The sequence below is a fragment of the Pelecanus crispus genome, chromosome 7, assembly GCF_030463565.1.
Source record: "Pelecanus crispus isolate bPelCri1 chromosome 7, bPelCri1.pri, whole genome shotgun sequence".
Lineage (NCBI taxonomy): Eukaryota > Metazoa > Chordata > Aves > Pelecaniformes > Pelecanidae > Pelecanus > Pelecanus crispus.
The window spans coordinates 4710196-4735496 of record NC_134649.1 but is presented as its reverse complement, the minus strand read 5'-3'; the positions used below and the strand labels follow the sequence as shown (position 1 = coordinate 4735496).

The window sequence follows — 25301 nt, the reverse complement described above, 5'->3', positions numbered from 1 at the left end:
CCTCAGATACTTGAATACGTTTTATACATAACAGGGGAGAAATGATTCTATATAAAGGAGGATGCAGCGTAGTATTGTTCAGGGTGATGAAAGTTAAATATTTTGTGTTAAAAAAGAAGAAAAGTCCAGCCTGGTTTTAGGCTCAACTTCTTGGCAACAGTGTGTGACGGGAAGCAAATAATAAAGCAGTTGTCATGCTTTCAGCATGACTTTTTGCTATACGTAGAGTCTGTAGCGATACATGTAGTTCTTGCCAGCTGAAGTCTCTCTGCTGTGGGAAGGGAGCCGAACTGCATTAAGGGGCTATGCCCTGTTTTCTCTCACTGATGTTTCACATAATAAGAATGAAAACTGGGCGGGAGTCTGGTGCTGTGACTACTGTATTTGTCCTTCATTTTGTGAATATCGCAGAAAAAAGGTGCAGCTTTTTGAGTAGGATGTGATTATCAGTGGTGGCTGAGGCGACGGTTTGCTGCTGCCGGAAAGGACAGGCCATTCCTACTGCCTACTTTGTATCTGTGGTGCTCAGCCCCCACACTGGAAAACCACCTTATTCCTGCTATAGCTGAAAACAAACCCAGCAAAAATAAGTTAAAGAATGGCCAAGGAGAATTTTCTGTCATATTAGTGAATTAAAAATGACTTACTGCAGGGTCAAGCAAACATCAGAGTTGGCATAAGGGTGATGTCTAGGATGCTGCACTTTCTGTGGCAGTAAGTTGTTACTGTCAGTCAGCTTGTCAAACCGTTCCCACGGAGATTTCAGCAGTTCCCTTAAAGCATGGGGAAATAACCTTAAAGCATGGATCTCCATAATCATCTGCAGAGATGGAATGTGAGACTGATGCTGAAGGCTACGATACGGCCACATAGCTCTCAGTTATCCTTGGATCTCTGTTTTAGGAATTAACTTTTCTTTGTTCCTGAACTTTGATAGGAAAGGCACTATTGCAGCCTGGGCTAACGGTACTGGCTTTTGCATTTTATTGGTGTTACTGCATCGTCACAATCTTTTGCCTCAGTGATCTTACTGTTATTCCCATCACGGGTGACAGAGTGATGCTCAGTCCTGACCTTCCTGCACGGAGCTGTGTGAGCACTTGGCGACTGCATTTGTGGGCGAGGAGCCTTTGGAATTTGGTGCAAGTGGCAGCAGTGTCCTCTCCCTCTCCGCTGTTATATAGCAGCTCTCTAGAGCATCAGGAAACTGTTTAATTGGTTTTCCTTTTGATAACCATGGTGTACGTGCCTACTGGAGCAGCAGTAATATCTGGCAGTACTAGTGGAGCCCTTCCATTACTTCAGGCCTGAGGAATACTTAGCTTTTTTAAATTACAATTTTTTAAAAAAGAATTTACTCCAAATTGGTGCTGCTTCATGGCTTTTCTGTGCTCTGACTGCAGTGGCAGAAACAGAACTAGCCACAGGTTTTAAGTGAAAGGTTTGCCTTTTCCAAGGGAAATCACTTTTCATTTCAATCTTAATCAAATTTTGAAATGTTTTTCCTCATGATTTGGGATGAAACATCAGCAAAAACCCTGTCTGGCCAGCCCCAAGAGTAAGTGTGAAAATAGAGCTGTTAACATGATAGATACTAGCATGGATAGCAACAGCCATTTCTTTTTTGTGTAATATTACAAGAAGCCCAACGCTGAAAACGTTTTGAGTGAACTGACACTTTTTTACACTTCGTAACACTTTTTACATTTGAGGTCATCCTACTTTTTTGCTTTAAGGCAGAAAAATATTACTTCCTGAGGTGACAATGAACATAATCAAGATCTCTACAGTTTTGCCAGAGCTGGTAAGGAGCCCACATCACTAGTACCAGGAGTCTTGGCTTTTTAACCACACTCACTGAATCGGTGGACAAACCATGCTGACTGTGCTCTTAACCATTAGCAACATGTCCTTTCAGAGTCCGATTTAAAACCCACAATCTTTCATGGGGAGGAGGACAGTTGGGGGTTGTCACTTTTAACTTCACCTCTGGTAGCAGTAATCTGTGTTTATTAGTTCAGAGTTTCTGGTTTCCAGAACTGCTGATGACCAGTAGATTGAGCCAGTGTAAGTTTATGTGAGAGAAGCTGCGTGCAGCTGGGCTGGAACAAGCCTTGGAGGAGGCAGCAACTCGATATCACGCTGTGGAGACTCAGCAGGCTTAAAGCTCCTGCATTTCATGTTTCTCTGTTGGATTTTGCGGAAGGAAGCTTATGTAAAGATAATTACACTGTGATGATTGAATATCATCTTTGTTCCTCATGGATCATACAATAAGTTCCTCATGGATCATACAATAAATAACTTTATTGTATTTTTGTACTCTTTGGTATCTGTATTATCGGCTTCCATAAAATTTATGCTGAATTACAGAAAGAAACTAATTATTTTTTTGTTTTTGTTGTTTTACAAGAAGCCCTTCTTCTGTTCCTCAGATACTTCTTGCCGAAGCATGATTCTTTTCTTAGATTAGCAAAATGCAGTGCAATTAAAAATTATCTGCATATGTATGGACATGTTCAGGAAAATATTGGGGGTCTTGTACCGTGTGCTTGCATGTAATATTTAAAACTGTCATAGCTAGTCCAACTGTTCTCACCATGTTTTCTAAGCTCTGCCATTCAAAATAAATTAAATTAAATTAATAATAAACTAATAGTTATAATATTGGCATATTTCAGTTTTACACAGTGGAACAAAAGCAGTTTAAAACTTTGGGGTCATTCTGCAATATCAAGATGACCACAGCTGTCTGGAACACTTGTATAGCAACTTTGCATGTCACACAACTGCATCATTGTGTTTGCTTGATTCTTTTAAAAAAAATTCATACCTGCCTTGGTTCCTCATAAATACTCTGCATTATTTTCTGACAAAAATCAGTACTTTCCTCTCATCCGTCAGTTAATCCAGTCTAATGTCAAAGCTGTACAATCTCAGCTACTGAAGGCACAATACAGTGCGTTGGCAAACATGTTGGAACAATTTCCAGTAATTTTGGCTAAGTCTTACAGGAAGTGGAAAGCAATACAGATTAACTGAAAAGGCTACACATTCCCTTAGATGATCTGGAAAATAAGACTGAACACCAGAAGGTAATTGCAGTGAGCATCCAGTAGCAAAACTTGAAATTTCATGTTCTATTTTTCCTTGTAGTAAGACGATATATGTTCTATATTTATTAGCCTCAACTGCCAAAACTCTGATTTCTATTCTAAACAAGCTTGTGTATCACAGCAAAGAAATGAAACTCTCTTCATGTTGCACAAATATTATTTGGTCTCACTAATTGGTATCCCCCTCTGGCCCCCATCTTCAGAGATAACATTTCAGTCTCCGTGATAATATCTTGGAAATAGCTCAGGGAGGGCGAGTTATTTACGTTAATCAGAGAAATAACAAATTTTAGCTATAGAGAATCTTAAGGGTGGAGCCAGCAATTGTTTGTGGAGTTTGGCTTTCCTGGGTCCCCACAGAGTGATTCCCAGTAGTCGCGGCCTTCCTTGTTTTCCCTTGAGCGAGGGCCTGTTATCGCGTCTCGCTCTGTAGCCTGTGAGAAAGCTGAGGCTGGGCTGTCTTGCGTAGGCTTCGCCTGGCCGTGTGAACAGATTACAGCATTCCACTTGTTAGTACGAGCCACAGAGCAGAAATGTTCTACTATTATGTTACTGGGCAATGATAAAGTTGGCAGTCTTTTTATGGTTAGGTCCTCAAAGTGGCAGTTCGTGTTTTAGTGATAAGGAGACAGAGCTTTGGCTATCAGACCCAGACTTATTATCTGTAACAGTGAACCATGGCTTAAATCCTTCCACAATGACAGGAACCCCATCTGGAGTGAAGGTTTCCAGAATCTTAAATGGGAGATACTGAGGCATTTTCCTTCCTCATGAGTCAAAGCAGAGTTAACCCCATTGTTATCAAAAATAAAAATAACCGGTCGCCAAGAGGAAGGATGCATTTTTATATTTAACTAAATCTCTTCCTTGATGTTAGAACTTTGAGTATAATTTTCAGACAGATCCGGGAGGACAAATTGGCAGCGTTACACTTAAAATCTTTCACTTGATTGTTTCAGAATACTGAAAGGAGCACTAATGAAACTCCCATGCTGCAATACTTAAAACTACTGTTTTTCTCAAAGAAGGTGAACTAGACAGTGTGTGTATGTCTTGCAAGATCTTTCTTTATGGTATCTAAATACAGCTTCTAGTTGTGTCTTGGGCACTGCGTGTGCACGTTGACGCCGAGCACCACGTGAAGACATATTTGGATTCTATTTACAGAATTCTTTGGGTTGCAGGGGTTAAGTGTAATCCAGATTATACAGTGTTAACATTTTCCCTACTGATATCGAAGTGTTCAGACGACTGGCAGGCTGACTTGTTAGGAAGGGCTGGGAGAGGGATAACAGGCTCCGACCTTGAGAGGCCGAACGGCCGGCCCTTGTATGGCCAAGTCCATATACGTGTCCAGCTGATTGGTTAGAGGAGCGGGATCAGTGCCGTGACAGGTGCTGGAGGAAGCTACACCTGTTTTCCCCATATGCTGGTTTAGTGATTACATTTTTGTGGGAGTTCCAGATACTGTGTGGGATATGCTGGAGCAAGCCAAGAAACTTGAGAAGGAATTACAGCTTATGGTGACCTGTGATATTAAAGAATTTCAGACGGTGTGATTCAATTTTCATGTAGTGCTTTCAAACTGAACTAGAAACAGTCAATATTTTGCATGTATATGAATAGCGAGGAAGTCTTGTGTCCTTTTTATTGTGCTAAAAATTAGTAGATGGTACATTATGAAAAAATGCTGATGAATCCTGTAGTCTAAACTAAAATATAGCTTGCTTTTTTAATCAGAAATTCAGTGTGTTACGGAAACATAGCTGCTGTAGGAAAACAAATGCAATTTTTTATGGTGCTGAGAATGTGTGCGTGCAGATTTCACATCTTTAGGGTTTCTAGTGTAAAATTTGTAGAATATAAATAATTTTTCATAAAAAGAAAACACACAACTCCCCTCATGCCTGTATAATCCTACTGCTGTCTTATGTACTGCTGATGTGTACCGGTTTAAAAATTTATATTGCTTTCCTTTTGAAACTTTTTTAAAACATTAAAGATTTTTCTATAGGTAGCATTTTAAATCTTGGTTTGTTATAAATGAGAACTTGCAAAGAAAGATTTCTGATTGTGTAACAGGGTGAAAAAGAAAAGCAACAAAGACTACAAATATCTTCTAAAATTTGGTCACAAGACCCATAATTCCACATCCTTTTCTTTTTCTTCTATAGCTTATCTGGAATGCCTAGATTGTAGACAAGTTTGGGTTTTTTTCCAGGGGATGTTGATGTGAGTTCTCCATCGAAAAACAGGAAGTAGCCCAACAAAGCAGTTGCATCAAGTTAGTCTAAAGGAGTCTGAAAAAACTTACATTTAGCAAACTAAGTAATTTTAGAGAGGGATTATGTAATTTCTTTTTACAGTTTTTTGCAGCTCTTGTTATCATGCAGGATGACAGAAGTGCAGGAAAATCCTGCCTTTATAAACTACTGAGACCAAGTATTACCTATATTAATGTACTGCAGTTATTGAATTCCATCGACAAGTTAGCCACTGTGTTTCTCAGAGTTTAACTGTATGCTCTTTAAATGTGAATATTAAAATTGGGATGCTAAAATCAATTTATGAAAGATCCGGTAAACTGGTTTTTAATTACCAGTGATGACTTTTAACTCCTTTGCCATAGCCTTGAATTTTCCTTGTATGTCAGGCAACTTTTCTCTATCAGCCAGTATCTAAAAATGGTTTTGCATGGGACGCTGGAGAGATGAAGTGGGTGTAGGTTAAAGTTACCCATGAGATGGCACCTGGGAGAGTCTGTGCCTCTGAATGAACCTTTTCTGTTTGTGTACTATGCCACTGTTTTGAAAGACTAAGCCTGTCTGTTGAACAGTGAGTTTTGTCTGTGAAAGTTTCGTGTCGTTTCAGTGGCTCTGAATGATTCAGTAGTGTACAAAACTTCTTGGCAAGTTAGTATGATTTGTATGTGAATTTTCCAATTGTATTTCAGACCTTAAGAAAGAAAGGCCTTAATGGTTGTGAGAGCCCTGATGCTGACGATTACTTTGAGCACAGTCCGCTATCGGAGGACAGATTCAGCAAACTAAATGAAGATAGTGATTTTATTTTCAAGCGAGGCCCTGTAAGTACTTTTATTTTATCTCTACTTTTTATTTGTTGATCCTTTTTATTAACTTCATTATTTAGGCTCTGAACAAGAAGGAACACAGAGGGTGCGACAGCCCGGACCCTGACACTTCATATGTGCTCACGCCACATACAGAAGAAAAATATAAAAAAATTAATGAAGAGTTTGATAATATGATGCGGAATCATAAAATCGCAGTGAGTACTAAAGTATGGTTTGTGCTTCTATTACATGCATGAGAATTTTCACGGTGTTTGCTTACCACTGAATACCACTGCAAAGACAAGAGGATGTAATGGTTTGAGAATGGTTTGAGAACAGAATATACAGTTTTGAGGAAAAATGAGATGCTGATACCTGATTTTGTTAAAATACATTTTACCTTAAAGAATAAGAAGATTTCTCTCTAGCTTCTCTTTTGCACTCACAGTTTTTCATACCTTGTGAACCTGAGGTGACGTTTCTGAATTTCAGGAGCCTAGCTGTATTGCCTAATCCTGCCTAAAATATTTTTATAAAAATAGATTTTGTTGTGGGATGTCGGATAGTTTATTTACATCTTGTAGCTCTTTATCTGTCTGTTGATCAACATTTTACAATATGTTACAAACAGGCAAACAGAATTGGATTAATTTTGTCATCAAATCAGTGGAATTTATTTTGCTGAAGACTGGGTGTAGAAAGGTATTTAGGTGTTTAAAGGTAAAGACTGGTGCACAATGGGAGTCTCAAAAGATTGGTGTCTTACTCCTGTTGAAATTCTAACAGATACTTCCTTGGACACTGAAAGACCTTTGAAAATTTTGTCCCAAGTGTCTAATCCATTTGTGGCCATAAGTCACTTAATTGCTTCAGAATGATATGATCTATCCCATAGTGTGATCAGAGGATCATTTTTCATTTTAGTGTTACCTAATTCAAAAATGGAATTGTCATTGTCTGAACCCCATATATTTACTGGGCAGATTATTCATGTCCTCCTCAGTTTCATATATCCACTTCAATTTTGGAGTCTAAGGCAAAAAGAAGATTTAGTGGAGAAGGACTCTTGGAAGAGAATTATTTGGCTCCAGAACTCAAGAAGTTTGGGGATAACAGTAGTGTAAACTTTGCATGTTTTTCATGCAGGTGTGCATGATGACATTTAATTTCCATCTATAAAACCCAATTAGTGTTGAGTATTACAGGGAAGTATTTTCTAAGAAAACAAATACCGGGCTCTGCCACAGCCTTTGAATTTTTTAACGTTGCAAATCTTGTAGCAATTAAAGTAAATGGACTGCCTAGGTAATCAGCATAGATCCTGGGGTAATTGAGTAGCATGTCCCCAGATGACTTGCTGATACTAGAAATTATTTCATTGTTCAGAGCAATGAGGCCACCTCTGGGGACTTAACAGCAAACTGACAGTCATGATACCCAGCATCACTTCTTTTAGCAAGTTCTTTATACTTGAATGAAGCCAATATCTTCTGTTCCTTCCTTATTCTGAAGCTTTTGATACCCAACATTTCTGTGTTGAGACATCTTCTTCAGGCCTCATCTCTCAGTACAATACAGCTAAACTGCTCTCCCGTGATTTTCTGTGGTCTTCATGAACAGCCTAAATTGTCTGTGTGGACATCAGTGTAAATAAAAAGGGCAACATTATTTTTTAGCTCTATAGTTCTGTACTTATAGCTTAAATTGGACCTGTTACGGTTCTATTTCCAGTACTTATGGGTCTGTATGTAAGAACACAGTTTCTTTTGTTCTGGTGCACTCATTACTGTCAAAGGATAGGAATGAGGCAAAGCGTGAAGAATTCAGTTGTAACCCAAATGAGTTACCATAGATGGGCAGAGGCAGCCTTTATTGTAAGGTGTGGGGGGAAGCTGTCATTTCTTAGTTCTATATCGAGAAACCTACAGAAAAAATGTTCCAACTGCTTCTAGCTTCTAGCATTGTTTTAAGCATACTTCAGGTATTTCAAGTTTAGTTTGAGTTAGTTGACAACCTGCTGTTTAAAAACAACCTTTTTCTGGTAGATACTAAATAGTTTCTTGAAGTAGTTTCCCCTGAAAACAAATAGCAGTACAGCTTGTCATTAGTTAGATACTGTGAATGATTTGCTAGCATTACGTCGCTATGCTTCATTACTTTTTCCTTCCATCTGTGCCAAAAATTGATGGTAATTCTTAGGAATGCTTCAGTAGGGACACTGTCATTGGCTTTCACTAGTAAGCAATTTTGTTTCTTGTAGAAAATGTATTATGCTCTTTTAATTAGTATACTTATTGTTGTATTTCTAATATTATCAAAATTGTCGTACAGAAGTATCATTCTAAGTAAAATTTAAGCCGCGCATGACAAAAGTGCACCTAAAAAAAAAGTATACTTGCTAGGTCATGAATGTTTGTCATCTGCATTTGACCTCTAAATCAAAACTACTATCTCTCTAGTCTGTCAATAAATATTACCGAATTTTTACCCTTAAATTGTACCTGTCATGGTTTTGTTTCCAGTAATTATGAGAGTTGTGAAAGAAAATAGTCCCTTTTGTTTCAGAAACTCATCACTGTCAAAGGATAGGAATGAGACAAAGGCTGAAGAAGTTAGTCATAACCAAATGAGTACCATAGATGGGCAGGCATCTAAGCTTTTGATTCAAACAGTTGTTGAATAACAAACATATACGCTTCAGAAAAATAGTTGCCTTTTAAATAATGCTGTAAAAATTAGAATAAAAAAAAAGATTTGCAAAAAAGCAAGATGGAATGGTTATTCAAGCACGGTTTTGTGGAACACAGCTCAGAATAATGGCAATTGAGATGTTTGAATTCAAATTACTGAACTTAGTGAATTTCTAAAGATCTGCTTATTTTTTTTAGTATGAAAAAGTTTTAGAGATTAGCAGCAATATTTTGTGAAGTTATTAATAGAAAATGTTATTACTAACTCTTTCTTTTTTGTGTAATAACTGACTTTTTATAATGTGCATGTTTATGCTTACATTTTGAAGGTGCAACAGTTCATTGATTTGTAGACCTGTTTAGCTTGTCATTGCTTTGTAATAATCCAAATTAACTGATAAATTTGTTGTATTTCTGAGTTTGCGAATTCATATGAATATCTTCAATTTTTTGTATTTGAACTTTGAGTATTTTAGAAGTTTATGAGTAATTCTTTTGGAACTGTATTTATATGATGTGTAAGAGTTTAACACCATATGCTACAACAAATGGATGTTTTAAAATTGTATGCTTAATAGAGTTTAAAAACTAACATAATTAACTTTGTTTTTTTTAAACCTGAGTAATTCTTGGCAAACTTTAATGTCTATTTTTATAATGTACTATTTCTGCAATCATAGTTAATGCTAATGTTGTTGTCTTGTGTGTATTCCTTGTCATCTTTCCTCCAGCCTGGCTTGCCTGCTCAGAACTTCTCGATGTCGGTTACAGTTCCAGTGTCCAATCCCAACACTTTAACCTACAGTAACCCAGGGAGTTCCCTTGTATCCCCATCACTGGCAGCCAGTTCATCGTTAACGGACTCGACCATGCTCTCCCCGCCTCAGACCACCCTGCATCGGAACGTATCACCTGGGGCCCCTCAGAGACCACCGAGTACTGGCAACGCAGGTAAGATTTCAGTACTGTTGTGCTTTCCTTTTATACCCTCTTTTTATGGTGGTGTTGTTTGGTTGGTTTTTTTTTTTTTTTTTTTTTTTTTTAATTAACCCCCACACACCCCCGAACAAAAAAGTAACAAATTCTTAATGGTATCTGTGCATTTCCTGGTTTATTTTAACAGCTTAAGTTTTGAAGCGCAAAATGATATGACACTGTAATGAGGGCAAGTTAGTTTAATGCTCTGGCTTATTTTTGTTAGGTGGAATGCTGGGGACATCTGACCTCACAGTGCCAAATGGAGCTGGTACCAGTCCAGTTGGTAAGTGCAGTATCATGTCTTTGTTGAAAAATAGTATTGTGGCTTTAGTTTCACAGTTACTCAAAAGCAATTTTTTATTTGGACTCTTGAAAAAGCGGTTGTGGAAGAACAAAGGTACCTTTCTTAGTTGCCTTGTAATTGTCATCTTGTAAATTCTTATCAGGCATTTAACTTTTTACTGCCATGCCCTTTCTATTTCAGTAATATTTGCATTTTTTATTTTAGTGGTTTTCAGTAGTAGCATGCTGCTCTTGCTTTTGTGTTTCTCTGCAGGTGTAATTACAGCACTTTAAAGAGATCTTATGTTCACCAAGTTTCTTACTTTGTATGAAATTCACTGTGCTTACTAAACTGTTACACTAAAGACAGCTCAGCTGTGTTCTCAACTCTAGTATTCACAAGACCTGGATCTTTGGTAATGGTTGTGGTGCCAATCAAAATGAAGGAAATACAGACTGTATTGTTTGTATTGCCATATTGCTAATTATTTTCTAGCAGTTATACAAAGGCGGCAATAAATCTTGGAAGCTGATATCTAGGTTCTGTCTTAATTTTGGAAGATGATCAGAATTTCTTTCAAAAACAAATTGGAGATCTTGCCAAAAATCAAATTCACAGTATTTTTTTGGTCTTCAGTAAAAAGATATGACAGCACTTTTTCATTTAAATAATACTTTGTCTCCCGTAAACAAAATTATTACTCTGATAGAGGGCAGGCAACCATGGAAATTTATCATGCCACAGAAAGACAAAATAAAAGACAGTTCACCCACTTCCTTCATGGTCCTTCCATTCCTTGAGATGTCTTGGTAACTGAAGGTCAATTTTGGAATACACATAACTCTCCTTGGTGTGTGTTCATAGCAAGGAATTAGAGAAGCAACTGTTGACCTTTCAGTATTTGCCCACTGTCTGCTTAGTGTGGCAACTGGGAAAAAGTTCTTTGAAGATAAAGTCAGGCAATTGAATTTATGAATAAAAAATGCTGCAACTACAAGGCTGAAAGCACAGGATTGACTTTCCACTGTTCATCCATTCTTTGGCTATGTGCAGCAAAGATATGAAATATTAAAGTGTGGTTTCCATCAGGTAAGCAAGATTTTAAATGGCGGAAACTTCCTCAGTTGAAAAAAGATGACTATTTTTAGAAACTGTGGAGTTCAGATGTTGATTTCCATAGTGTTTCTCAAGTCAGACTAAATAAGTTTATTATCAAGCTGTTTCAGGCCTCTTTTCCAAAATCAGGCTTTAGTAACAGCAGCCTCAGATTTAAGACTACTTCTTTCAATAAGCAAATAAAATAGTTGTTTACAGCACTTGCTTTAGAATATTAAACCGTAGAAATACCCAGTCACAGCAGCTTGGTGAACATATTTAATGCAGTAAAATGTTGTCCTTCTTGCATTTATTAATAGTTTATGTGAAAAGTCAAAATGCATCGCTTATCTCTTACTTTCCAGAACATTGCACCCAAAATGTTATACATATACCCACTCGTTTCTAGATAGATTTTTCCTACAAGTAAAGCCGTGGCTATACAAGAACAGGGGAGCATCTAGAATTACCTCTAGCTAAACTCAAAATACCTAGTTAATGCCAGAATGCGAAGCCACAGAGTACCCTAAGTTGCCAGAGCTCCACTTTCTACTAGGATGTGGCATGGCTGCTTTTAAACACTTGTCAGGTGCACGGTAACCTTCTCGGTTGCAACCAAAATCAGGAAACCATATATAACCAGATGGAGTAAATCTGCTAACTTTTCAATTTGAGCTTGATAGCTGCCATTGAAGCGTGTACTGATATACACAATATAATGTCTAACGTTAATTATGTCTGCAGAGAACAATGGGTTTAGTTTTTTGCTACATTTACTGTAGGTTTCACTTTAAAAAAAAATATTTTCTTCTTTTAGCTTTCAATCTTTTATTTTAAACTTCTTAGGAATGGAGAATTCTCCCATGGATATAGTTGTGAAAAGTCATGTGTCAAACTTGCAGCTCACAGTTTATAGGAGAGATATCAAAGATAAAGATGGAGTGCTGGCATACCCCTATTCCCAGATATTCTTTTATAGACAAAGGAAAAACCCAAGTCTTACTCAACATTATGAAGTTTTGAGCATTTGAGACTTTGTTCTCATTTCAGTGAAAGATACTTATACACCTTTATCTCTGAGTAAAAAGCAAATAAAGGTTATCTTGCATAGTTGGGACCCAGTTCAAAGAAAGATGTTGCATAAAATGGCTCGTATTTAGTTCATGAGTCTTTTTCTCAAGTCCTGTGTAACTTGATTGGAATAGAAATGATTTGCTTTAGCAGTCAATCTGCCAACTTAACAGTTTTTCTGTGGAAAATAACTTGAGTAAAAATATCTGCATGTTGTAGCAGAGAATGGTAGGTGGTTTTTTTATGTCTAGAACAGAAAATTTTGTGATCATTTTATAATACTGAGAGCTTATTTCACATGCAGCTGTCATAACTCTGAAAAAGCATTTTTATTTTGTAATATTTAAAAAATTTTACCCACCACATAAAAAATATTTGCTGAAAATTTTTACTTGGCAAGTCAGTTTTGAGAGGGGAAAAATGTCCGGCATTGTAACAGTGTTTGCTTTTGAGCTAATTTGTTTTTTCTGTTAACTAGATCAAATGTTTTGGAGCTAGAATTTTCATGATACTCTTGCCCATGGTCAGTGTTAAACTCTGTTCAGTTTGTGATGGGCATCTAATATGCTTCAGGAATCTCGTATCACCAGGATGCGTACAACTTGCTGTTTGTTGGCAACATCATCGTGACTTGAACACATGCTGCATGTCTATATTACTCCTTTCAAAAGGCTGTGGGTTCTAATTAGGCAAAGTGTAGCCTCACTTGCTGCGAGTACCCAAATACGGCAGAGAGTTTCTTTGACTTTGAACTGAAAGGACTTGATGGATGGATCACCTTCAAATTTGTCACGAGGTCTGCTTCACTATGTTCCAGTAGATTTGGTGTTATACCTTGAATCATCCAGAGGTTGCCAATGAAGTGCACTTCCAGTGAGGCTGTCCCATCCTTGAGGACTCTGAGAATCAGAAAGGCTCTAAAGAAGTCCCACTGTTACCCACTCTCTACTTTTTCTTCCATACCTTTCATATACGGCATTGGGCTAGAATCATGCAAAGGACCTGAGCTGGTTTTCATTGCCAAGGCTGCATGAAAACCATAAACCCCAAGACCTTTGAACTAAGGTGAGTCCCCTAAGTTCTCCCAGCCCTCGGTGATTTTGAAGTTGTTGGAAACAGAGATTCTTTGTGATCTTGCAAGGACACATTATCTGTCTATACATTTCTTTGTCAGTGAAGTAGCCCTTCTGATCAGTAATGCAGCTTATGGACCCAGTTAATCTTCTGGGAAATCATCTTTCCTCTTAAAATTTTATTATCAGGAGAATGGCTAAGAAAGATCTAGTCTTCTTGAGTACTGAATTTCTCCTCTTTGTTCCAGAGCTGTATCTTCTCTAATGTCCTTGCTAATATTCAGATCCTGAGAACGTGAAGTAACTTTAGGAATATTGAATTTCTTTGGAATAGAGCTGAAGGATATACCTGTTTGAAAAACTGTGTCTTGTGAACTACTGGATCTCTATTAAGAGCCAATGTAGATCATGTGTGATTTTTTTTTTTATTTTAATCCTGGCCTCAGGATAAAACACAGATGTGCAACTGACAGCTTGCACGCACCTGTAAACTGCTGGTATATTGCCAGAAAGGGATCCAGAGAACTGTGAAAGGCCACACCTATAAATGGTTCCCTTTGTCTCGAGGGCTTGGCTGATTGGGAGAGCTTTTTCGGCATGTCTGAGGATAAAAGCATCTTTCAGCTTGGTCTTTCACAAGTCTGAGTCAAGTGGCTAATACGCTGCAATTCTTACCAGTACACCAGAAGGCCCAATAACAAAACAGCTTTCTGTGCATACCTTTCTATTCATGTGGTTTTGTTTGTTAAATGAGAGACACCCCAATGACAAGTATCCAACTAACTCTGGAAAAACATACCTCTTGCAGGAATTTTGCTTGAAACTTGATTGATGCTATCAGCCTCTTCCTTAAGAAAACAGACTTTTTCTCTCCACCCTGACTCTCAAACTCACCAGCTTGTATCATCTGCATCAGCTAAAAGCTTGGCACTGTTGTTGTTATACAACCACCTTAGGAAAGCAGCTGTAAACCTTTAGCATATTCCTACTTAAGGTTATGTGTTGCTGGTGGTATTTCTAATCTGCTGTACTTTTTCTTCAGTGTGACAGGTGGTATCTGTCACAGGTAGTCTTTCACTAGACAGAGCGCCTCACTTCCTAGCTTGTACTGAAAGGGGTTTGACTTAAGAATGTACGTTCAACTGATGCTAAATGCAGCAGACCAAGGTTCTTGCTCTGTAATGTCAATATTGTTGGCATAATGTTTTGCCTTGCTCTGATCTTCAAGATTATGCAGGTAAATACAACAGTCAGTGTTCCACCATTCTCCAAGGAAGAGGTTGAAGGATCCCTGAAGAACGCTGAGAGCAGGCTATTTACTCTTACAGCTTCCAAGTTCTCCTCAAGGAAAAGGAGTACTGAAAGTGGACTGCAGACCAGCTGTTTCACAGGGTGCAAGCTGAACCTTTTTCCTTTGCTAGACGTTGTCAGCATATAACAAAGTTTGATCCATCCATCATCCTCTGATTAGATCAGCTCAGAAGAAATGACTGGCTGAAATCAGCATGAAAAACATGCTGGTAGAAGAAAGCATTTGAGGTGGTGGTTTGTGTGGTGTGGGGTTTGGTTTGGTTTTGTGTTTGTTTTTTTTTTTTTTTAAAATTGTAGCTATCTCTCCTTGGAAATCACCCATCCACATGTGGTCAGTTCAGCCCCTGAACTACCCTTAGATTCTAGCTGAAATTTCATATGTTGTTCTGTGTGTTCATTATCTTACCGTAATTTCTGATTTACAAAGAGGTACAAGACAATTCTGGTTAGAATTTGCCACATGTATAACAAATTATTAATCTCCTGGTATTGCAGAGTATCTGTTTGTGTGAAGTCTAAACATTTATATAAATGTCACCCTGCCCAGGATACACCACCACACATCCTCAGATGTTACAAACATCATCACTTCTGTTGTACGTTCTTTACCATTCTTTACATTGGCTTTATATAGATGCATAGAAATGAACAAGTTCAGAAAGTAGAACTCTGATTTCATTAACTGTAAACTGTTCAGTTGACGAAAGACCTAAAAGGCATCCTATTACCACTGCTCATGTTTCACACAAAGTCGAATAACATTTAGATACAAAAGCAGCATGCCTTTGGCTTAGGTTTGCTGCTGCATTCTGAATAATAACCCTGGTCTTGAATAAGGCCCATTTAAACTCTAAATATCCTTGAAAATTGTCTCTCCTTTTAAGTAGCTTTAGGCAAAAAAAAAAATTTCCAGCAACCTGGGAAATGAGGGTTTTTTTAGTTTTGTAACATGAGTAAGCATTCCCTTGACACTTAGTCATGTGTATTTTTTTTTGCTGCGTTTTATTATCTAAAGTACTACCTTAGAAGTAAAAATCTTACATGTTAGATGTCTCAAAATCTTACATTACTGTCAAAGGTATGTTTTAATTCTAATTGTAGTATTATCTGAAGTATTGGTTTGTAAAGGTGAGTGGAAATACATTTATTTCAGCTTCCTTGAGATGTTGTAGTAAATTATTTCCAAAGCTAGTAGAGAACTTTGGCTTTTTGAAATGCTGATAGAATCAGCAGTGATTTCTGTGCAAAGCTGAAAATGGTATGAACGGCATATGCTGTTTCGTTTTGTGTTTTTTTTTTTTTTTTTTTTAAATTCCACTTAAAGCTGTCACACCAAAAAAAAAAAGTAAATAAATTGAGCAACTAATGCACAGAGAAATGCTGTTGTTGTATTTACTTGCAATACAGTTCCCCGCACCCACGCCCTACCTCAAGGTCCTACAAGCAAATATTTTCTTCAGTAGATATTTTTTCCTGGTCTTTAAGATGCATAGTGAACCGATGGCTTATTGCAAACAGAATTTTCAGTTTAGTTCTAATTATGTGACATTTGTTGGGTTGTATGATGTCATTTGAGGCATAAATATTTATTTACTACCCTTCTTATTTTTGCTTAATATTATATTGCTTAGCTGCTTGCCCACAATTATTTTCCAAAACTGTGTATAACTGTTCAGTTTCTCCAAAGGTGAACCACAAAAAAAGATTAAAGGCATCAATGACTATAATTTATTCCTTGAGTAGTAATAAGTACATGGAGTACTTTCCAGCCACGTGTGTTCGTTGTTTCAGCTGATGTGATTTATATAGTGAAATATGAGTCTGGCTCATGTAATTGAATGCTACGTCTTGGGCTGCAGGACAATAAATGAGATTAAGCTGTATTATGTTTCTGAAGGCAGAATATACAGTTGTTGAAATGGGTGGATTTTAGTATTTAGCTTCAGAAAAGAAGTTACTTCAAAAGTAAATGTTTTCTGCCTAAACAAGAAGTAGGCTAATATACATTGGCAATGTTTGTTATTGTAAAATCTAATTAAATTATGATTCATATAATTGAGAGCTTATCATCTTTGCATTGGTGTCTGTTTTCCAAAGAATTGTTTCGAACATACTTTCATAGTCTGTTTTAAAGAATTAAGAGTTAAATAAAACTCTTCTGATGGAAGTAAACCCAGTAGTCTTATTTAACACTTATGTAGGATTTTATATTCTGTTTCCTTTTTTCAGTTTGATAGTGTTTTTAAACATAAAGTAAGTGCCTTTGGGGAAGATCTGTAGTGGGTGGGGTAGATATAATTTCTGTATTATACAAAATAGTAAGTAGAATTTATGGGGTTATTAAAGCGTCAGTTTGGCAAACTGCCGTATAGTTGCATCATCCTGTAATCATTATCTTTTTCTGGCTCCTGACCTTACTCTAAGAAATACCATGCTTTTAGTTATCCTTTCACTCTTAACTTGTAATTTGATTTTCTTATTAGATTATTAATGGGAAAAAAGGCTTGAAGTTTCATATTAAAAATGAATATTCTACAGTCTTACTGCAGCCCCAGCATATAATTCTTCAAATAATCAATATAGATACTCCAGTGTTTGCTAAATGTTCAATGCATGCTATTTATAACAAAGGGCTGCTATTGGATTAATACCCATAGGACACTTAGGACATTTTTTTGTTTCTCCCATTCGTAATATATTTTTTTCTAAACACTCGTTTTAAGAAATGCTCAGCCTTTTGTCAGAACAAATGCTTTAACTCTGCCCTGCTGCTGAATGATATTGTGCAGCGAAGGCAATGGCAAGGAGTTTGTTGTTTTTGACAGCACCACTAAAAGCATGAAATGTTTCTGAAGGATTGGCAGAGCCTTGTAATAAGGGCTGCAGGAAATGACTGTATTGGGTGTGGAAGAAAGACACTGTCCAGATTTAACACACGAGCTACCGAAATACTTGAAAACAGAGGACAGGAAATGGTATCATAGGATAGACTAAAATGCTGTACAGAACTCCATTGTTTATACAAGGTGTTATTGTTCTGAAGTTTAAATTCAGCTCAGATCACTGCAGCTTTGGCATATGAAAGGTAACACTGACAGCCTAGTGAGTAATAAAATGCTATTTATTATTAGATTAAAGCCCAGACTTTACTTCTTTTATAACAGTTAGTTCTTTAAATGGTCTGGCATTTTTACCTTCCATTAGGTGCTGTAACAATTTTAAAATATAATTTGGTGAAAATGATGCTATTTCCTAATAGTTTTTCCTCCTTCACATCTGTTTCCAAATCCACTTAATTTTTACTCTGTCCGTTGTGCAAGATTTCTCTTGCAATCTGATGCTCTGTAGGCTGTCTATAAGTAATGTTTGCAGTCCTTTTTAATGGATAGGTATTGATGCATAACTATTTAACCAAACCATGATTCCATGAAAACTGTCTCAGAGTTTCAGGAACCTTAGGGGTAGCACACAACTTAATTTCTCTTTTTTTGCTGGTTGGTTTTTCTGTGTGACCTAGCTGTGGCTAGTTTTCTCCTGGCAGTCAAGAGTATATTTAGCTCTAGTATGTATTCTCAGCTCCAGCCCAACTTTTCAGCCACTTTAACTAAATTTTATCACAAACCTAGAAGCATCCCAATAAATTCTGCTGTTTTCTACTGAGGAATGTAGATGCTTTAATCACAAAATGGGTTTTTGCTGTGGTTTTTAATACAGAAGGAAGAATGCTGACATAAAAAGCTTTTTCTCCTTTCTGCTGTCTGTGTTCCTTCTTTCCCCCATAACTTCCAAGTTAAATGGTAGAATTCTCAGAAAACATATTCCCACACCTCCTATACAAATGCTTTAGGAAAGTACTAAATTATAATAACTCCTCCTTGCTCTGTTAACCTTGAAAAACTCAAGGGACATATCAGATCATCCATGTGTGGTCAGGCTTTTGGCACAGTAGGAAATCCACAAAGAAAGTAAATCCAGAATTTGAAATCCTGGCTTTAAAGTTGTGAATTTACTGCTCCTCCATATGTGAAAAGGATACTGTGGTTGCAAATTCCAGTAAGCTCTATCTACTTAGAATTTTTTTCTTTAAAAATATTTAGCAATAGCTTTGTTTCCAAAAGACCTTTCAGTAGAGTATCTTCAGATCAGCGTAAGAGCTTTGTTGTAATTCTTACATTAATCTTTGCTTTTTCTGTGTCTAAATGGCTAAAACAATATGTAGGGTTCCGCTTACGGTGGACATGAAAAGGCGAGGATTGCATTTGGCAGTTCCCCCACCATGTAGCGAGGATCAGTAGTATTGGAGGAGGCTGCCTCGTTCGCATCCTGGTGAATTCACACCTTGGTTCTCAACATGTGCTAGCCACGTATCTTAGCAGTACCAGTCACCTTCATCGAGTGGTGTGCTGTTACTGATGCATGTTATTGTTCCTTATTCTTGCTAAGCTTTTAAAGGCATTAGAAGTTTTGCTGAAGAACGTAGAGTGTGACACTGACAACTTTCTTACTTTAATGGCTTTTAGACTAATATGTACTTAATGTAATAAAATTGGATTGGGCATAGGGGCCTATTCAAATTAGAATAATAATACAAAATTCATGCCACTATGGCGCTACAGGCTATTAGAAGAGAATTTCTCAGACAGTGAACTTTGTGTAATAGACTTTTCCCTGAATTGTGACTATAAAGCCTGCTTTCAGAACTGCAATGTTAGTATAAACATAATCTTACTATGAATTGTATTTATTTATACATGCCCATACACAAGTTCTGTAGTGTGAACTATAGGGTTCCCTGTTGTGAAATTCTCCTCGCTTAACAACTTTTTTTTTCATTTGCAGCTGAATAAGGTGTGTGTATTGTGGGAATTGTTGCTGTAAATATGATAAAATCATTGGAATGTGGCTTTAAAATTTTTTGAGAAACATATTTTGGTTAACATGATTGGTGCTTTTGTCAGTTCAGGAAAATGGAATACTAAGCACTTAACTGTTTTACTGTCTTGTTACTTTTTTCTGATGTGTTTTGAGTGTAAGCTAAGGCCTGTATCTTAGCGTATTCAGCTTTTGGAGATTTCAGTGCTGAAGCCAGGACCTGTAGGCTTTGGCTGGTCTAATTCTACTTTACTTGTGTAAAATAAATTGATGGGCATAAATGGCATGTATATTTGTGTCCAGAGCTTGGAATGAATTTGAAGGGAAAGGATTTGTTCCCCTCATTGTTGCTAAATATAATAATCAGACAGTATATATTTTTGAGACTGAAATTAATTTTATTAGAGAATACATATTGGAGTCCTGCAGATCTTGAAGATATTTGAAGAATACATTTTAGAAATAGAGACTTGAAGAGCTGATTTTTTTTATTCTCACAGGCAGCAGTTCAGTATAGTTCATGTTCTGTGGGGGTGGGGATGAAGTGGGGTTGTGCAAAAGCACCCACTTTTTTGCAAGTTCAGCATGGAGGAACTTCAAAGGGCAAAATAAAAAACCACAACAACAGATGTTATTAGAAATAGTTCTTTGGCAATACGCTCTTCTCAGCGTTTAAGCTGCCACATTGTGCCCTTGAGGTGATATTACCTTTACGTATTGATCTTCTGGTGAAAGTGGTTTTTGTTTGTTCGATTGTTCAATACTGTGCCTCTTGAGAAGTTTGTTATTGGAAGCTTTACAAAAGAAATATTTCGAAATTTGTACACGTGCACCAAGGTTTTGTGTTGCTACTTCTCTTCAGTCTTACGGTACGTTTGTTTTTCCTCTTTCAGGAAATGGGTTTGTGAATTCTCGAGCTTCACCAAGTCTACTTGGAACTACTGGTGGTGGGAATGGCTTAGGCAAAGTCATGCCGACAAAGTCTCCACCTCCCCCTGGAGGAGGTAATCTTGGAATGAACAACCGCAAACCTGACCTCCGTGTTGTCATCCCACCCTCCAGCAAGGGTATGATGCCACCATTGGTAAGTTAAAACATTTGTTCTATGACTGGCTTTGTAAAAATGAAGTGTTCTGCTCACATGCACAGGGGGAAGCTATGTCATCTGCTTACTATAGGTTACAGTAATTGAGATGTGTTTGTATTCTGAAATTTCACTAATGAAAATCTAAGTTACAAGTTGTTACCTTGGGAGAAGTTAAATTTGTAAGGAGTTTTTTTTTAAAGTGTAAAATAGCAGTCTGACCTAAGTGCAATTAGAATGCAATCCTAGAGACATAGATTGGGATTTTGTTGTTTTGATATGACATCTCACCGACTTGGTACCGAGAATTTTGCTGGTTTGGAGGATGTGGGTTTTAAAAAGGGTTATGCATTATTCTGTGGAGGAATGGCTCATCTTATTGGTGATGTGAACTGTATTAACATCCCCTAAAGCACACTTTGTACCTGTTTTTCCTGGATCGTAATGGTTGTGGGATATAAAATGGAGCTTCAGTGGTAATGATGGTCTGAGAAGACACGCTTGTTTGATGTGGTGTGCTGGAATGCAACCTTGTGTGTTCTATGGTGGATGTCACGCCTTCAGTGAAGGCATAAAAGAGTAATGAGGATCAGGCTCAGTCCCTATTTGTGTACTCTTCAATGCTACTGTGCAGTTTGGCATGTTGGTAGTGTAATGTTTGTTCAGCCTAGATTTGGAATAGCAGACAAGTTTCGTGTCAGGCATGAGGCAACCACAGCATTGAGACCAGAACAGGTCTTTCAGGAAGAGTTACTCTATTTTTCCCTTTAATTTGGTTGGCCAGATCCTTTGGTCTTGGTCTTTCACTGTCATGCAGGAATTTTAAACATCTATGTGTACGTTTTCTGTTTTCTGTGTATGGAAGAATGAACCATAACCAAGAGGAGCAGGATATAAACAATACAAGTACTGTCTGTATAATTCTTATTTGTTTTTAAGATACCACAAGTGCTTACATTTGTTACTGGTATTCATGATGAATAATACAAAATTAATCCAAGTAACAAAAGCTGTAATTATCCTCAGAGTAATGATTCTTGAAGCTTTAGGTTTTTCTAGGAATACTGAAGTGCAGAAGACATAGGAAATACACTGGCTGATTATTAAAGTGAAAAATACACTTTTAAATTAATTATAAATAGATACAAGAAGAGGATCATGTTAATGCAGTTGTTCTAATGTTAGTAGTATTCAGTACCTATTTACTGTTGTGTTGTTAAGAACAACATAACACTCAATTTAGGTTTTGTCTGTCTCTTTTGAGGCAATTGGAAAGAGATGTGAGAGTAGAGGTGCTGGGATGGTATGATGGTTGTATGTGAAAAATATTTTGTTACTGAGCTTGGATATTTATGGGATCAGTCCAGCCAGAAACTGCTGTGTTCCATGGTTACATATGTTGTCAATGTGTAGCTGCGTCCTTGTTTTCACTAAGCTCTTTCTGCACTAATTTTGGCAAAGCATGTGTGTTTTTCAGTACTGTTATTTTTTAATTGACCCGAATTACGTAAAGTATTATACTTCCTAGTAGTATTATTTACAGAATCAGGTGGCAAATTCGTATTATTAATTAAAATAAATGAAAATCCTGAAGCACAAACGTGACTTTTTCTTTCATTTTTGAAAGCAATGCTATTTTTAGTAACTGTGTTATCCCTCTTGTTTGCTGAGTACAGTCGGAGGAGGATGAATTGGAGTTGGTGAGTTTGGGCTACCGTTTGATGAGAGAGAGCAAGACACTGAAAATTACTTTTACTACAGCTTTTTAACTGTAGTTTCATTACATATTTTAAATAATTCCAGTGTTCCCTTGGTAGCAGACAAAAATACATTTGTTTTATCGGACTCAAAACCTGACCAATTCAAGTTGAAAACACATCCAAAGTCTAGCACTTTCCATTGTAAACTTCTAGTTTTTTTTCCTGAAAATACTTCTGTTTCTCTTGGAGGGAACATTGGAAAAGAGCCTTACAGAGTAACTGTCCATGTGTATAGGATATTTACTGTCTTTTATGTAAAATATAAATAACCACTTATCATCCCCTAAATTACTGGAATATTTTTAGAAAGTGGCTTCACTCATGAAGTTCTTCAGATTGTAACACAAGCCCTGTATTACTTCTCTTATTTGCAAGGCGATTACATCATTGGTGGTGAGGTCACCTTTTTGGAGTTCAGAATTATTTCATCCTGCGTGAGATTATCAAACCACAGGGGTGTTCCCTGTTTACCAAAAGGAATAGAGAATTGCAAATGAATAATTCTACCTTTTTCCAGTGGAAAGATATTCTGCTTTTGAAAGGAGACTCTTGGGATTTGCGTTTTCTCTATTTTTTTCCAAAAGGTTTTAACTTTTGGCATTCTGTCTGGAAAATAACGCAAGGCTAAAGTAATTCATAACTTATTTTTAGAGCAATTTGCAAATTGTTTAGCTGCTGTAGCACAAACCATGCAAGAAGATGCTGCATCAGAGTGCGATTGTAAAGATACACAAACAAGTCTGCTTATTACATACTTTGATTTGGTTTTGAACATGGACCTGTTGCTAATATGAGGCTCTAATTGCATGAAAGCATGGAAAATATAGCGATTTAGATAAATTTCTTGATGAATGCATGCTGTTGGTTGATTTTTACCTGAAACACGGGCAATAGATTTACAAAAGTAAGGGGAAATGATTTTTGAAAGTCTGTATTTAAGTTTTTAAGGTTTTTTTGGAATGACTTGCAGTTATAAACAGCTGTCATGCATGTTCTTTTCACCTTCATAGAGGAGTGTCTGGTTTCCAGTGCAAGAAATAAGAGCTTTAATTCAATGTAAAAACACTTAATCAAAATAGCATTGCAATTGGAATTACGCAAAAGCGCTTGAGTTAAGGTATGCCTACCTGCTAAAAATTGCTATGCTTTTTGCAGCGTGAAATAATGCGACTTAACGAAGGCGGGTTGGTGCAAGGATACTGCATGGAGCGTGGGCCCTCTAGTGGTTTTTAAAACTGGGCTCCTCTGTTAGGGGAAGAAAGCTCACCCAAAGAAAACGCAGTAGTGTCTTCCTCAAACGTGGTAAAGGAATATGAACTACACCTGCAATATTACGTCTCTTGTTATGCTAATTTCTGATGCTAATTCTGGTGCTAGAAAGCAGTTCCAAATCACGTCTGTGAACATTCATTCTGTGTGGTTGGAACTGAGCGCTGAATATGAAAACCAGCTAGGAACGGTAGCACAGCATGAAATAAGGATACTGAATTCTTCCTGTTACGGCTATCATTTGCACCAGTTTAAAAAACAATTTAAAAAAATCCTGAAAGTCTTCATGAATCTTTGGCTCAATCTCCGAGTACAACAAATACTAGACACATCTAAATATTACTTAGTGTCTTTGTATGGCTGAGTGTTTAGGAATTATATTCAGAAATAAATTACCTCAGAAAACCACCTTTATTAGCCATTAAAAAAAAAAAAATCCCATAGGGAAATCCTTTGGTCTGGATTGTTTCCCAGTATACTCCTCTAACTTTTCCATTATACAGTAATCCCAACTTTATAGGCTGCCATCCAAGAAAGCTTTGGAAAAAGGTCAATTCCTGACAGACACAAAAATCTGCTCTAATAACACATCTTTACGCCAGATAAACTTGGTCTAGTGGAGATTTTCAGAAGTACATAAGTGATTTAAAGGGATAAATTACACAGAAAATCAGTGGGACTTTCTCTGTGACTTAGAGCTTTGAAATCTGGGAGCTCTGAAGCGGAGTGGGTACATCTGTGGAGCAAATGCCAAAGAGCCTCCAAATTCTTGCGAGGCTCAAAGGTGGGCTTTCAACAGCAGCCAGCCAAAACAGAGATCAGCAGCTGGTAGCTGGTGGAAGATTGTAGCTAATTTTAGTATGGTAGCTGTGGTATACTTTTTTCTTTAAATTGGAAAGATACAAGCCAAGGATTGATAGCCCTCGATTCATCTTCGCAAGTTTAAGCTTAAAATTGAATAGAGCCATGTTTCTGTACCTGCTCATTCCATTATTATGAAGGGAATCATGCATTTTTAATATTGCTCACTCCTCAAGATCAGAGTGGGGGAAAAAAAAATTAAGTGCTGCAGATCCTGAAATACTTGTATACCTGTCCAAAATAAGGAAAAAGCAGTAGGAGCTTCAGTCTTTTAAAGCTAGGAAATGGAACTCTACCAAAGAGATGAAAGCCTGCTACTTTTGTAGCAAATGTTTTTTTCAGAGATAGAGGGAGGCTTGCTTTAAAAACATATTTTCAGCAGTTTGAAATCCAGCTCACTTCATTGGGAATGGTTCTGTAAGAATGTAGAAACACAGGGTGTAGAGACTTCTGCTACTTCTAGTATTTCTAAGACTTCTGTAGGTAAAACTAAGTATCTGTTTTATAAAAATAAAAAAAAATGTAGCCTTTCCTGTTCTTGACAGTGCCTGGCATGGCTAAATGGTGTTGAACTACATATTTTGAAGACAAATTTAAAGTTGCCTCCATGAAGTACTCTTGTACGTTCTGTGACAGAGCAGCTTTGCTGTCTGGTGGTATTCACCACAGTGTTTAATACAGGGTCTTCTAAACAGCAAATTGGGTTAATGAGCTTAATTTGAGTGTTATGTTTGCTACAGATGTTCATTCTGGTATATGGGAAGG

The 25301-nt window shown here is 37.1% G+C and overlaps 1 protein-coding gene across 4 annotated transcripts in view; it reads left to right on the top strand.

Moving 5' to 3' along the window:
- The window catches only part of MEF2A (myocyte enhancer factor 2A), an 81659-nt gene that overhangs the window by 47557 nt on the left and 8801 nt on the right, over positions 1 to 25301 (top strand). Inside the window, exons 4-9 of one of the 4 annotated variants that reach the window (XM_075714671.1) lie at positions 6070 to 6201; positions 6267 to 6404; positions 9611 to 9830; positions 10081 to 10140; positions 20456 to 20646; positions 22323 to 22346. In XM_075714671.1, the coding sequence (XP_075570786.1) occupies positions 6070 to 6201; positions 6267 to 6404; positions 9611 to 9830; positions 10081 to 10140; positions 20456 to 20646; positions 22323 to 22346 (765 nt within the window). The remainder of the gene's footprint in view (positions 1 to 6069; positions 6202 to 6266; positions 6405 to 9610; positions 9831 to 10080; positions 10141 to 20455; positions 20647 to 22322; positions 22347 to 25301) is intronic. The other 3 variants (XM_075714674.1, XM_075714672.1, XM_075714673.1) reach the window with 3 other exon arrangements.